This window comes from Ursus arctos, unplaced genomic scaffold (assembly GCF_023065955.2).
Source record: "Ursus arctos isolate Adak ecotype North America unplaced genomic scaffold, UrsArc2.0 scaffold_3, whole genome shotgun sequence".
In the NCBI taxonomy this organism is placed as follows: domain Eukaryota; kingdom Metazoa; phylum Chordata; class Mammalia; order Carnivora; family Ursidae; genus Ursus; species Ursus arctos.
This window is the reverse complement of record NW_026622985.1, coordinates 20,045,876-20,061,592: the sequence shown is the minus strand read 5'-3', so window position 1 is coordinate 20,061,592 and position 15,717 is coordinate 20,045,876. Positions and strand designations below refer to the sequence as shown.

General features: G+C 37.8%; 1 protein-coding gene across 1 annotated transcript in view; it reads right to left on the bottom strand.

Annotated features, from left to right (window-relative positions):
• Window positions 1-15,717, bottom strand: part of FBXL13 (F-box and leucine rich repeat protein 13) — a 209,662-nt gene that overhangs the window by 48,603 nt on the left and 145,342 nt on the right. Inside the window, exons 16-17 of the mRNA XM_026504143.4 lie at window positions 7,521-7,640; window positions 6,610-6,736 (exon numbers count right to left, since the gene is read on the bottom strand). Coding sequence (XP_026359928.4) covers window positions 6,610-6,736; window positions 7,521-7,640 — 247 coding nt within the window. The remainder of the gene's footprint in view (window positions 1-6,609; window positions 6,737-7,520; window positions 7,641-15,717) is intronic.

Genomic DNA, 15,717 nt, shown 5'->3' with positions numbered 1-15,717 from the left:
CACATGAAGAATAGAAAAAGGTGCATCCCAGGCAGAAGGTACAACATGTATAAAGGTCCTGAGGTAGGAAAGATTTTGACTTGTTTGAGAAGCTAAAAGAAGGCAGTGGGGCTGGAGGAAAAGGGAATGAGGGGAGCAGGGGCATGAGATGATATTGGGAGGGTAGGCAGGGATCTGTTTAAGTAACAGTAAATATTTGTTCAAATTTTGGTCATTTCCTGATTTAGCTTCTGTGTTTTATTAAACACTGTTGGATATTCCCTCAATCCTGTTCACCTGACTACACTCACCTGGTTCTCTTACAGCCTTTCTCACCTTCTTTCTTTATTCTCCTTTATGGATTCATCTTATTCCCACTCCTTAAATATTGGTATTCTGATGTGTCCTTCAAGGGTGCACATTTCTCCTTACTCCCCACACTCTCTGAGGATCTTGGTCACATTCATGCCTCCAGGCTGACTCCCAAATCTGAATCTCCCTTCAGGATCTCTCTCCCAAGCCTTTGGCCTGAATATGCTAGACACTCTATGTCTGATAAAAGTGAAATCAGCTTCCCCTCAAAACCTATTACCTCTCTTTTTGAGGTAGGACCTCCATCCACCCAAAGTCAGATTTTTGGAATCATTCTTTTCCTTCCACCTTCACCTGAGGTCCTGATCGCCCATAACTAATCAATCACCAAGTTCTTTCAGCTTTATGTCCAAAGTATTCTTGAATATGTTCTCTTCATGCTAGTTCTGGCCTCTACCTAGTTCAAAAACCCATCATATATTTCTCTAGCTACTAAAAGACCTCCCACCGGTCTCTTCCTTTAGTCTTTCTCCCCTCCAATCTGTCCCCCAGAGAACAACCCAAATAATCTATCTAAAATGGGAGGCTAACTATGACTGTGACTTCCCTACTAAGTGCTATTTCATCATCCACTGGCTCAAGTCCAAGCTCCTTAGCACAGTATGGAATTCCTCAGTGACATCTCCTTTTCCTAGTATTTTTAGTAGTATTAAGCTACGTAAAGTTCCTTGAGCAAGCATGCATTTGTGTGTGTGGAGCAGGCTGAGTTAAAAGATCCCTTCCTCTCTTCCTCCAACACTACACCTGCCACACCATATTTAAATTACCCATACTTACCCTTCCAAATTGGGCCACAGAGAACAGGTCTTATTCACATTTGGTAACCCTAGAGCTCAGCATTTGTTCCTTCATTTAGTGAGTATTTATCAAGTGTCTAGTATCCCAGGGTTCTGCGAAAGCGGCAATGAACAAACCAGAGTCTCAGTCTAATGGATCTCACATCCTAGTGAGGGGTTCCAGGAGATTGCCTGCATAATAGGCACTCAGGATACAGTACTCATAATTAAAAATTTCAAACATCAAGCAAATGAAAGAGTCCTAAACCACCATCTAAGCACACTGTCTGGAACATTGCTCTGACTCACTTTCCCTTTAAACAGCAAATATGGCAGTGACTAAGGCAACTTAAGCAATGGATTGAACTGCCCTAGCCGTGGGTAGTGTGGTCTTAGTAGGTGATAATTCTCCTAACTAGAGGAAAACATTTTCCCACATACGTGGAAATATAACCTCATATTCAAACGATCCTCCAGGGTAGGAAGGGAATGAATAACATCCTATTTAATTAGACATTAAGAAAAGTTATGGGGGATTAAAGACTTTTACAGATACTTTTAGATACCATCACATTAGGGGCACCTGGGTGGTGTAGTCGGTTGGGCATTCAACTCTTGGTTTCAGCTTGGGCCTGATCTCAGGGTCATGAGATCAAGCCCCACATGGAGCCCTGCATTGAGCCCCTTGTGGGGCTCCATGCTTATCGTGGAGTCTGCTTGAATTTCTCTCTCTCTATCTGCCCCTCCCCTCTCTCTAAAATAAATAAGTGGATCTTTTTTAAAAAAGGACACCATCACATTAGTAAGCTATTTTCCTCACTAGTAAACCCTGTCCTCTTCATAATGGAAGAGGAAAATTGATGTATTTACTCATTCTTTAAAATGTGCTTATCAGGTAACTTCTTAAACAACTTTTATTCATGGATGATACATTATTCACTATTTTCTAATTATTATAAGAAATGTATACAGTTTGAAATAACTGTGTTCTCCTCTTCGCTTCCTCCTATATGTGTTTGTGCTCTTGCTAATTAACTTCCTCATGAGTTTCCATGATTTTCAGAATGCAACACCCCTTCACTCTCTGCAAACCTAAAAGGCTCTTCTGCCTCTGAGGAGTGAATTTCAGTGATTTCTCTGCTTATTTTCTGAGCTCTCTACATCTCTGTACAGCTGTCTTGCATGTGACTCAGAGAAACAGCAAACCTTCTCCTCCCACTGTGGAAAGGACACAGCTCAGTAAGGGATACCGCCATTTATACAGAGGCTCAAGCCAAAAATCTGGCATCATCTTTGATGCCCTCCCTCTCTTCTTTACCCCCATACTTGGTCTATTTCTGTCTCCTGTTGATTCTTTTTCCTCAGTGCCTCTCAAATCTGCAGACTTTGCTCCAGCGCTCCAGCCTTAATGCAGACAGTCGCAGCTGGATTACTGCTTTATAATTAGTCTGTAGTTCATCTATTATTCCTATGTCTATCCAGCAGATAGAGTCATCTTTAAAACTTGTCTATCTGACCTTGTTACAACCTAATTGATGCTACTGAGTGTACTTCCATTGCCAAAAGGGCAGAGAACAAATTCCTCGACGTGGTTTCTGCGCCCCTCATGGCCTGGACCCTGTGTCTCTTAAGCATCATCTCTCACCACTCTCGTCACGATCAAGCCATACCCAAATGTGCAGATTTCTGTGATGCCACCATACTTTTAAACTTCTATGTCTTTATTCAGGTTGTTTCTTTGACTCAGCGCATACCCCTTCTTTCTCTCTTGAAAAAGGTTTTCTCTGACTCTGAGCAAGGTTGTTTCCCACACCCATCACAGTTTGTAACCACTTGCCCCACGCCTGAGAAGCCATGTCTGTTTTATCCATTCCAGCATCCCCAGCACTGAGTACAAAGTAGTCAGAATAAAGATTTGTTAACCAAATAGTAGATTCTAACTGAAAACTCATTAAAAAGAATTGAGAGTGAACATAATTATTAGAAAATGTAAGAAACTTTTTTTTTCAAGAGGCACAATTGGTCACATTTGATCTCTAGTGGATATCTGCAACATTCCAGGGTTTAAATCCCAAATGTTAAGTCTCTAGTCAGATTTGCACTTCATCAGACCTACAGTCCAGACTAGTGTTTAGCTGCCCAAGTTGATATCCGAGCTGACTCATTTTATTTTGACTGAGATTAGCTTCCACAGCTGTTGTAGTACTGTAGTGTCAATCATTTGCCTTTTAGATCGGAATTTAACCAATTTGGAGGAAGAAAACAACCACCTTCAGAAGACTTACTTTTCAATATTTTAGCAGAACATAACTGGCATTCTCCCCATAGATACCCATTTCCAGCTCTCTCAGATTATGTATATTCTTTACAAGAAAAAAAAACAGTGAAAGGGACTTGAGGCTAAATCCTAAGGGTTTTGTTTTGTTTTGTTTTAAGATTTTATTTATTTATTTTGACAGAGAGAGAGACAGCACGAGCAGGGGGAGAGGTGGAGGGAGAGGGAAAAGTAGGCTCCCTGCCAAGCAGAGAGCCCAATGTAGGGCTCGATCCCAGGACCCTGGGATCATGACCTGAGCCAAAGGCAGATGCTTAACTGACTGAGCCACCTAAGTGCCCCTATATCCTAAGTTTTTAACTTGTCCTCAGTAGATAAAACTTTAATATGTGGTCTTTGAAAATAAAAATTGAGTTTTCCTGAAATGCTAAAACCTAGGATAAAGCATTTAAGCTTCACTGCTTTGTTCCACAAATGTTCACCAGACACTCCAGGCTTATGACGAGTGCTGTGGTGGATCATATTTTGATGTGTTTTATGATGTGCTTTGATCCTCTACTTGTTACCTCATGACCCTTCTAACAGCAGCTGGGCATCTACTTGTATGTGTCAGGGAATGGTTTTTACAGAAGAACACAGGAGGAAAAAAAAGTCCTAGGCCTTTAAGCTTTAAATTTTAAACCATGAAAGACTTGAGACATAATATTTCTCAAACCATGTAATCAGTTGGAACATTTTTTCCACCCCCAGATTAGTCTATGTCAGAAGAAAAGAAGAGCAGAAAAGTGAACAAGGGAGAGGAACAGAAGGGAAAGGAGAAAAGAAGAGAGAGATCAGGGAAAGGGAGAGGAACAGGGAGGAGGGGGAAAGAACAGAGGAAGGGGGAGCTAGAGGGAAACAAAGAATGAGATGTTCCCCCCATACAGGGCCCTGCTCTAGACCTCCCTGGACTCTAGTCATCTGGAGAGAAGGTTGGAACCTCCTGATAGGTTTGGGTATCTAAGTAAACGGGAGCCCATCCCACCTTTCCCTGGTAGGTTGTGAAAAGCAACAAGGCATCTGACCTTTCCTATATTTGCTATTGTATCAGCTAAGATATAAAGAAGAAAATAGAAACAACTCTATTTAACCGGGGATGTACTGTATGGTGACTAACATAATATAATAAAAAATCATTATTAAAAAAAAAATAAAATAAAAATAAAAAATAAATAAATAAATTAAAAAAAAAGAAACAACTCTATTTAAAACTGAGGAAATTTCAGTATAACAGGGAATTGGCTACATTTGTGGCAGAGAAACTGAGAAGCCAAATAAGATAATGACAAATCTAGAGATGTGAGCAGCAGTGGGAAGCTACAACTCCCCCTGTGCTGGAGGACCAATGAGAAGAGATGGTGTTATTAGATCCCAAGGGCCAAGGTCATCAGGGAGATTGGAACCACAAGAGGCCTGATTGGAGGGAAAAGATCTCGAAGGAAATGTGGCTGATGATGATGATGCAAAGAAAGGTGGAAGTAAACTCTGGCCTCTTCCTTCTTCTTACCCTCCAACTGCTCACAAATGCCTCGCAAGCACCAAACCCAACTGAATCCAGTGGACAGGAGTCAGCTACTCTGTGGCAGAGTGAGAGAAGGGTGAGGCATGGGCCTGAGGGCAAATACACCCAGATGTGAGAGCCTGGAAAATGTCTACAGGGGATGTTTAGGACTTCGGACCTAAGACATCCTCACAGATTCCCCATGCCCAGGGGGGCCCAAAGCAAGGCACACATGACAAAGGAGCCAGAAGACTTAAAGGGGCTTTGGAGCTGGGACTAGGAAGACACATCAGGGATCTAACTAAACAGGAAACCAAAGACCAAACGAGTTCACAGCCATCCCAGTATGTCCCAGCTTGGACAGAAGACAACATTGAAAAGATCAGACTTGCCTCCACCATAACGAGTTGACTCCATGTAACTGTCCGCACCCCAGTCTCATATCACACATAGATGGAAGGAAAGGGAAAGGAGACCATCTAGCAGAATAGAGGCTGAATCTAAATTCACTCTTAGATTAAAAAAAAAAAAAGGAAAGAACCTAGTCTTACATCTAACAGAGCCCACTAAATGTTGGGGAAGAGTGGATGCAACACGGGTATCAGTAATGCAGTGAGAAACGGAGAGAAATAGATTATGTCCAAGGATGTGCTGGGGCTGGAGATCCACATAGAGAAGTAGTTCCTATACTTGCCTGGAAGGAAGGGCTTTTCAGAGAAGGCCTCACAGGTGGTATTTGATGAGCTTGAGGGAGGAACAGGGATTTAGCAAGCAGATGAGAGATTCTCAGCTTTGTTGTCTTCCTCTATCCCTTCCAATGCCTGATCTTTTAGAGAAGCCAATGCATTCCTTATCTAACTACAGCCCATTAAATTCTTTCAGAAACCTGGCAAATCTCTGGGTTTATCTTCCTTTTGATTAGTAAGTGGGGGCAGTGCTGGAGGGATAGGATGAGTGAACTGAGTTTCAACTCTGATGAGTAGCATCAGCAGCTTGCAAAAAATGAGTGCCTCTTTTTTTTTAGATTTATTTATTTATTTTAGAGAGAGAGAGCATGCGGGGAGGGGCAGAGGGAGAGGGAGTCCCAAGCAGACTATGTGCTAAGCATGAACCCTGATGAGGGGCTCAATCTCAGGACCCTGAGATCACCACCTGAGCCAAAACCAAGAGTCCAACACTTAACCAACTGCGCCACCCAGGCACCCCAGAAATTAGTTCTTCAAAATGTATTCTTTTGTAGATTTGATGAGGCTATTTCTGGATCTCAGTTTTGAACTACAGAGTGAGATCTCAAGGCACTCAGGTAGTCTTACAGAATGTTCAGTCCACAAGAAAAACATATAAGCCAACTGGAATATATTATGTCCACATTACTAAATTTCTATAAAGAAACAGATTTCAGATCTATCATGTGACATTCCAATCTGTCAGGACTTTGCTCAAAATACTGAATTTGCCATTTCATAAGCAGAGAAACAAGACCATTGATTTACAAATAACCTCATCTATCACTATTCCAGAAACAATATTCCTAATCTTACCTTTTATAATCTAATAATTTAGGAAATAAAAATAACTGATATTCTCGTCATTGTTTACAAAGTGAAAAATGATTATATTACTGGAAACAATAAAAGTCGTTGAACTATTTTGAAACTTTTCTTTACCTCATCAGAGATGTGTGTTCCAGAGAGATCTATTGACAGCAAAGAAAAGATGTTCACAATATATTCAATTCCTAGGTCAGTCACATATTCACAATTTCGTAAACTCAAGTAGTTTAAGTTAGAGCAGCTGAAAGAAAGTAGTATGAAGAATTAATTTTAACTTTAATCACAGTCTCAGTAGCAATTTCTTTATATCAAAACTATCTGAGAGAAGCAAATGGTATTATAGCAAAGACTTTCTTTTTCTCAATGTAAGAGTAAACTTAAAAGTGGAAAATAATTTGTCATTACAAAGTAAGATGAAAGGGAGGTGGATTATTATATATTATATATGTATTATAATAATATATATTATTTATTATATCTATGGTTTCCTTTCATATCACAATTTCTAATAAGAAAAAATAACACATGTATACAAAAAACTATCATGTAAGTATGATGAATGACCACTAAAAGTACAAGGTCAAGTTTCTCATTTATCCCTTACACATTTGCTATAGGAATTGACCCTTACTTACTGTACACAAGATCTCTGACAAGTAAGGAGGATCAGGAATGTACCCACCACCTAGAACATCCCTTGGGAAATGCTGGAGTAAAGGTTTACATAGAGATAATACCCTTGAAAGGTGCAGAGAAGTCACTCATGTCTAGATAGTGATAACTTCATTAGTGAGTCTGTCTCAAATATTCTCTAATGTGAGATTAATAAGAAACATCTCAGATATGATCAAAAGACTAGTTTAATCTGACTCCAATGTCTTTTATTTTATTTCACTGAGAATTAGACCAGTTTCTTGGTCTCCTGGTATTTCCCAAATGGCTCTGAAGGTCTATCTCTGATCTCTCCTATTAGCAGATACACAATTACTAATGATATGATGTAAAATTTTATGGTTTTATCATACCGCTCTGATAGTTTCACAATAGAGACATCACTCAGTTGGATACAGTTACTTAAATTTAGCTCTCTTATCCTTGTGCTCACAGGACCATCAAGAAATTGCCTTAGTCCCATATCACCAATTCTGTAGGAAAGAGAAAAGCTTTATATGTGATTTTATATGTAAATGTATAGAGTACTACTTAAGTAATAGTTACTACATTCAATACATTCTAAAATAGCATAGTAATATCTTTATACGGGTATCGTGTCAACATTTTAAAACCAGATTTGATCATATAACTTTTAGTATAATAGAAAAAGTATAAATGATAGTCATGGGAGAAGTATTAATTAATATGTTCCTCCTGTTCATTGTTCATTTAATTAGATGGCATGATTATTAGAATTATTAACAAGACAGATGATTCTTAAGGTCTCTTTGGGGTTAAAATGTGATCAAGTTAAGTAGTCCCTGACACAGTCTCCTGTAAAAGAAAAACACCAAAACTTAGGAAAGGGAGAACCAAGACTAACAGTCAAACTACAGCCAGAATCTTGCAAGAATTTTCACTAAATACAAGGTCAAGTTAGCTGGACTGAAAATCCTACGGATATTTTTCCTGCTTTAGTACAGAAAACCTGGAAGAAGACCTTGACCTCAGTCTTCCCACACTGTCTATCCCTAATCAGAGACACCTGTGTGTCAGTACCATTTCCATCCCCCACCCCGAACCATGCTTTATAAATGGCTGGAAGTCTGTTTGGCCCATCCATTCCCTGTCTTCCACTGGGAGCTTTATTTCTTTTCTTTTTTTTTTTTTAAGATTTTATTTATTTATTTGACAGAGATAGAGACAGCCAGCGAGAGAGGGAACACAAGCAGGGGGAGTGGGAGAGGAAGAAGCAGGCTCACAGCAGAGGAGCCTGATGTGGGGCTCGATCCCACAACGCCAGGATCACACCCTGAGCCGAAGGCAGATCCTCAACCGCTGTGCCACCCAGGCGCCCCGGGAGCTTTATTTCTAATTCTATTTGGACACCACCAGTTCCTTCTAAAAAGAATTTCAGTAAATAAAGCACAATAGGAGATTGCACACTGCATCCTAAGAGAGGTGAGTTTCACACACAACAATCCTATAGGTATGTGTACTGATGGGAAGAGCCTTGGGAGCCATATATGTTGACTGCTGACATCTCTTATACCCTCTTTGGTCAGATTTACAAAGAATTGAGCAGTGCAGGCAGAAGGTGAATGGGCCTGTTTCAGTTGAATGGGCCACATTAAGTGGATACCTCCTATGTCCATCAACTCACCTTCCATCTGTAATAGGACAGGGGGACTCTGGCAGCACCTGGGAAAGCAGTTAAGGGCCTGGTGGATGGGAGAATGGGAGGGGAGAAGGAAGAAGGAGAGTGTAAATACAACTGATTAACTTATGTCTTGGCAAACACCAGGGCTGGGGTACACTCATTGAGAGATATTTTTACTAACCAGAAAACAAATACGGCATGGCATTTGTAAGACTTGAGAAAGCATACCTCTGAAAAGGATTTTTAAAAGAAAATACAAAAACATTAGAACTTATTAAACAGTGTAAAGAAGCAGTAGTAATTAATAAGGAGCAACCTGGCTGTAACAAAAATATTCTAAGATGCATTCTAAGATGAAAAGGTGGCCACCTGAGATAAAAAACAGATGGCAAACACAGCAATATTTTTCTAGATATCTAGGTTTTTCTAGATATGTCTTCTAAGCCAAGGGAAATAAAAGCAAAAATAAACTATTGGGGGACTACATCAAAAAGAAACCTTTTGCATAGCAAAAGAAGCCAACAAAACAAAACGGCAACTTACTGAATGGAAGAAGATGTTTGCAAATTATATCTGATAAGGGGTTAATATCCAAAATATATAAAGAACTTATAAAAGTCAGCTTCTGGTGGCAGGGCTTGGAGAAGGGGCGACAGGCGCCATGTCCAGCCACAAAGGTGGCAGGAAGAGGCCCCTGAAGCAGCCCTAGGAGATGGATGAGGAAGGTAAGGCATTCAAGCAGAAACAGAAAGAGGAGCAGAAGAAACCCAAGGAGCTAAAAGCAAGGACCACAGGGAAGGGCTCCAGGGCCACAGGTGGAATTAAGAAATCTGGCAAAGGGCGCCTAGGTGGCTCAGTCAGTTAAGTGTCTGCCTTTGACTCACGTTATGATCTCAGGATCCTGGGATGGAGTCCTGCATCAGGCTCCCTGCTCAGCAGGGAGTCTGCTTCCCCTCTGCTGCTCTCTCTCTCTCTGTCAAATAAATAAATAAAATCTTAAAAAAAAAAAAAGAAATCTGGCAAAAAGTGAGCTGTTCCTTGTGCCTGAGGCAATGGTGATCCTTAATTCCATTCCTGTTTAAACATCTGGATTCCCTGTCATAGCATCTGTTGCCACCTACAGCTAGAATGAAGTGCAGTCTTAGATCCTGTTGTACATTTAAGAATAAACTTTTGTAAAAAGAAAAAACCAATCAATCATAAAAAAGAGCTTATACAAGTCTACACCCAAAAAACAAAGAATCCAATTTAAAAATGGTCAGAGGACCTGAATAGACATTTTTCTAAAGAAGACCTATAGATGTCCAACAGACACATGGAAAGATGCTCAATGTCATTCATCACCAAGGAAATGCAAATCAAAACTACAATGAAATATCATCTCACCGCTGTCAGAGTGTCTGGAATCAAAAAGACAAGAAATAATAAGTATTGGTAAGGATGTGGAGAACAGGGAAAATTTGTACACCATTGATGGAAATGTAAATTGGTGGAGGTGCCTAAAAAAATTAAAAATAGGACTACCCTATGATCTGGCAATTCCACTATTGGATATTTACTCAAAGAAAATGAAAACAATAATTCAAAAAATATATATCCACCCCATGTTTATTGCAGCATTATTAACAATAGCCAAGATATGGAAGTAATCTAAGTGTTCATCAATTGATGAATGGATAAAGAAAATGTGGTATACATACATATATACACACACTATACAGTACATACAATAGAATATTACACAACCATAAAAATGATGAGATCATGCCATTTGAGACAACATGGATGGACCTAGAGGAACCTAAGTGAAATAAGTCAGACTGAGAAAGACAAAACCATATGATTCCACTCATAAATAAAATCTAAAAAGAACCCCATATGATTCCACTCATAAGTGAAATTTTTAAAAAAGAGAAGAAAACCAAATGAATAAACAAACAAAAAGCTGAATCAGACCTATAAATACAGAGGATAAACTGATGGTTGCCAGAGGGCAGAGGGATGGGAGGATGAGCAAAAACCTGAAGAGGAGATACAAGCTTCCAGTTATGACTAAGTCAAAGGAATAAAAGGCACAGCATAAGGAATCCAATTAATGATATTGTAATAGTGATGTAACAGGACAGATAGTAGCTACATACAGATGGTGAACACAGCATAATGTATAAAGGTGTCAAATCACTAAGTTGTACACCTGAAACTAATGTAACATTGTGTCGACTATACTCTAACAAACAAGTAAAAAAAAAGAACAGATAACAAAGAAACTAAAAATTCAACAATAAGAATAATAACCTAAGTTATCAAACCAAAACTGACCATTTTAGAATATTAAATTAATAAGTAGAAGGCATATTTGAAAAGTTCCTTTGAAATGCCGAAATATAAGGAATTAAAAATAAATCAGATCAAAAATAGAGAACCAGGGGGGTTCCTGGGTGGCACAGCGGTTAAGCGTCTGCCTTTGGCTCAGGGCGTGATCCCGGTGTTGTGGGATCGAGCCCCACATCAGGCTCCTCCGCTATGAGCCTGCTTCTTCCTCTCCCACTCCCCCTGCTTGTGTTCCCTCTCTCGCTGGCTGTCTCTATCTCTGTCAAATAAATAAATAAAATCTTTAAAAAAAAAATAAATAAAATAAAATAAAATTATAAAAAAAAAAAAACAGAGAACCAGGATTCAATCTTTAAATGAAGAAGATTCTCTAGAAAGATATAAGAATAAATAAAAACAAAGCAGTAATCAGAGATATATAAAAGCTTGTAAAATAGCAAAACATGATCCATGCATTAAAAAAGAGAGTAAATAAAAACAAAAAGGTAAAAAGTAAGTGCAAATAGTAGAAACATAGAAGAAGCCAAAGAAGACCTAATATATCGGTTTTATAATAATGATAAATAATGAATAAGTTGAATATATCCGCTATTAAAATACAAGGGATTATCAAATTGGTTTAACAAATAAAATCTAAATTATAAGTAGTCTACAAGAAACACATTTAAAATAAAATGACAACACAACAAAAAACTTACAAAGATGTATTAGGCAAATGTAAATAAAAATAATACCGCAGTGGCAAATAATCAGTACATTGAGTCAAAACACTATGCTAGTAAAAATATTAAGACTACAAGGTAATTTTATGTTAATTAAAGTTACCACCCACAATGAAGTTAGTATATTGGGTATAGATTCTTGAGATCATATTCCCTCCCCCTTGAAACTATGACAGTGAAAAGGAGTAATTATGTAGTGATTTTAAAAATACGTGTGTGTGTGTGTGTTATCAAAAAAAAATCAGACTGACCTCTGGATTTCTTATCCACAACAGAAATACCAAACATATAATAATATAAAGAATAATATTAATAAATATAATAATATAAACAGTAATAATATAAAAATCAATGATAAATATATTTTCTGTTATAGAAAAGAGATCCAAGGTCAGTCTGTTTTGGTAACTTAAGTTATGAATTTTTATGCAACATATAATATAGCATAAATATAAAATAAAATGAAAATGTTGGAAATTCAAAAAGAACATAATTAAGATACAATTTTTTTGGTAGACTGAGCTTTTGACAAACAAAAAGAGGCATAAAAATTAGAATAATATAACTAATTCAGTTTAAGTTCCATGCAATATTTAAAGGTATCCAACACACTAAACAAGATAATCATCATCTTCCCCACCGCCTTTACCACTAAATAAAAAACTCTCAATTCCAAAAGATGGAAATCGTGCAAGCCATCTTTTTGTACCATGATGTCATAAAAGTGAAAATTATTTACAAAGTGATAATTAGCCATAAACTACTTGGAAATTTGAATACATCTTCAATAAATAATTCTTGGATAAAGAGAAAATCAAATAACTCTTGTAAAACTGTATATTTTTACAAAATTAATTTATATATTTAACACAGTTTCAATTAATATCTCAATAGGATTTTTTCTGAAATGTGGCCAAATTGTTCTAAAGTTCATTTGAAGGGGCACCTGGCTGACTCAGTGGGTAGAGCATGTGACTCTTGATCTCACGGTCATGAGTTCAAGCCCCACAGTGGGCATAGATTATTTAAAAAAAAAAAAGTGTCTAAAGTTCATTTAGAAGAATAAACTGGCAAAAAATAACTTACTAAGGAGAGTCTAATTCCATTAGATATTAAAACATATTATAAAGCAATAATAGGTAACATTTATTGAGTGCTTACTATGTGTGTAAGCATATTACATGGATTAACATATTTGATCCTCACAACAGTCCTGAGTATATACTCTTATTTTCCCCATTTTACAGATAAAATACCGTATAAGATTAGACAGAAGACAGATAAGTGAATGGAACAGGAAAGGTAGTCTGAAAACAGACATTTATTTACTCATACGTGTTTATGTACATACATATGTATATGTATGTATAAATATGTATATATATGTACCTATCATTTTATATTGTAATCCAGGAGGCATCAAAAGCCAACAGAAAAGAATTATTCAGGTAATGGTCCCAGGTAATTGGTTAATGTAGTTAATCCCAACTCTGACTGTGCATCAAAAGCATCTATGTTGTTTTTTCAAAAAAAAAATACAGAAGCTGGGGTTCCATTCCTAAATATTTGGATTCAGGAGCTCTAGGGTAGGGCTTGGGCAAATGTAGTTTTATTCAGCTCCTCAGGTGATTCTGATACCCCAGAATTTTTACTTTTAAATCATATATATGTTTTTAATTTACCTTTTCCTTACTGATTCCTAATTTAATAGCGTTGTAGTGAGAGAATATAGTTGTTGATACCGATAATTTGAAAGTTGTTGAAACTTGCTTTAAAACTTCATGTACAGTCATTTTAAAAAGGATTGATGTGTGGTTGAGGAAAATGTATATTCTCTGGCTCTTAAAGTTACTGTTTTAGGCTTGTCTCTTATAGATGAATTTTTAAAATCTAATCTGAAACTCTGTTACTAAACCTTCTCTGTCTTTTTACCCTATGATATACTCTTTCATATTTTTCATCTTCTTTTTTTTTTTACTCCACTGTCATGGAAGAGATTATCTTCCATCTCTGTACTTCTCTCCTCAGTGAGTTCTAATCTGCTGATTGGCAATCCATTGGGTTTCTTTATTTCAGTAACTACAGTATAATTTTTTATTCCTAAAAGTTGTTTTTTTCTAAATAAATCTAGTTATTTTCTCATATTTTGTTGCCTGCGTATTTCTGATTTCATTAATTTCTTCAAACATTTCATACATATTTGCTTAATATCCTATATTTGATAACTCCAATATCAGAATTATTTGAAGGTCAAATTTATTTTGCTGTTTCTGGTGACTCTTTCTCATGGTGATTCATATATTCATACATGTAACAATTTTTAATTGTGAGCACCTATATCTTATTGTTAATTTAAGGAGTCTTAGAGGCCTAAATAGAAAATGCTTTCCAGGGGTGCGTAGGTGGCTCAGTTGGTTAAGTGTTTGCCTTTGGCTCAGGTCATGATTTCCAGATCCTGAGATCAAGCCCCACATTGGGCTCCCTGCTCACCGGGGAGTCTACTTCTCCCTTTCCCTCTGCCCCTTCTTCGCACTCATGCGTTCCCTCTCTCTTTCTCTCAGATAAATAATTGAAATGTTTTAGAAAAAGAAAAAAAAAAAGTGCTTTCCTCCAGTTGAGCTAACTTCTTGCGGGACCATTTTGTCCCCCTTGGAGAGCTCCAGATCCGGTGGAAGTCTCAGGTTCTGCTTCTCTACCTTGAGTCTTGCTCAACATTGGTTCTCTCAATGGCAGTGTTGACATAAACATCTATGCTCAGAGCAGCAATGCCTTTTATGTTTACTTGCTATTCAGTATTCATCTCAGAGTGTTCATTGAGAGGGTGGTGCAGAATCAGAGTACTGGATATTGGATCTTTCTCTTACTCTTCGTGGCTCAGCAATGTATTTAAAGTATGTTTCATCACCTTTAACTAAACTAAACTAAATTGTGGCAAAGGGTCATTTGAAGTGTCTTGTCAACTATGAAAGTAGAAAACCTCCATTTATGTTAAAAGTAGTTAACCTATAGAAGCCTGAGTGAAATATGAGGATGAAATTCAATTTTATTTCACATATTAATACGATAAGATGCAGTGTGTATATCTGTTCGGTATCACTATGTACCAAATTAACTCAAACTTCGTGGCTTAAACATTTATTATCTCCCAGTTTCTGGTTGTCAGGAATTTGGGAGTGGACTAGCGGATGGTTCTAGCCCAGGGTCTTTCATGAACTTGTAATCAAGATGCCTGCTGGGACTTTAATCATTTGAAGGCTTGACTAAGGTTGAAAGGTCTGCTTCCAAGCTCATTCACGTGGCTGTTGTCAGGAGGCCTCAATTCCTTGCTGGGTTGTTCCCTGGAAACCTGATTTCATAATCCATGTTTTCCCCATTTCAAATCCAGTCCCCCCCCATCCCCAACCCATGGTGCTTCCCCATTTTAATAATATGGATCATGGGTCAAGATTTTTGTAGCTTAGCTTATTATTCTGACTAGTCTTATGTTTCCCCCAATATTAGCCTACTTCATTGTGGAGTCTGCTTCTCCTTCTCCCTCTGCCTCTCCCCCTCCACTCATGCTCTGTCTCTCGCTTTCTCTCTCCCTCAAATAAATAAATAAAATCTTTAAAAAAAAAAAAAAGAATTTGATCCTTGCCCACCTGAGAATACCAGAATAGAAGCTCAATGCCCAGCTGAAGAAAGGGTTTCATTAAGAACTTGTCATCTTTCCATCTGTTAGGGACTCCACACAGAGGACAAATCTAACCAAGAGTACCAAGAGGAAACCCTTCAGTAAGACTGGTTTCTCCTAAGCAACTAACAAAGTCCATTTGGGAAAAGGCCTGTTAAAACTCAACTAGCCATGAGAACCCT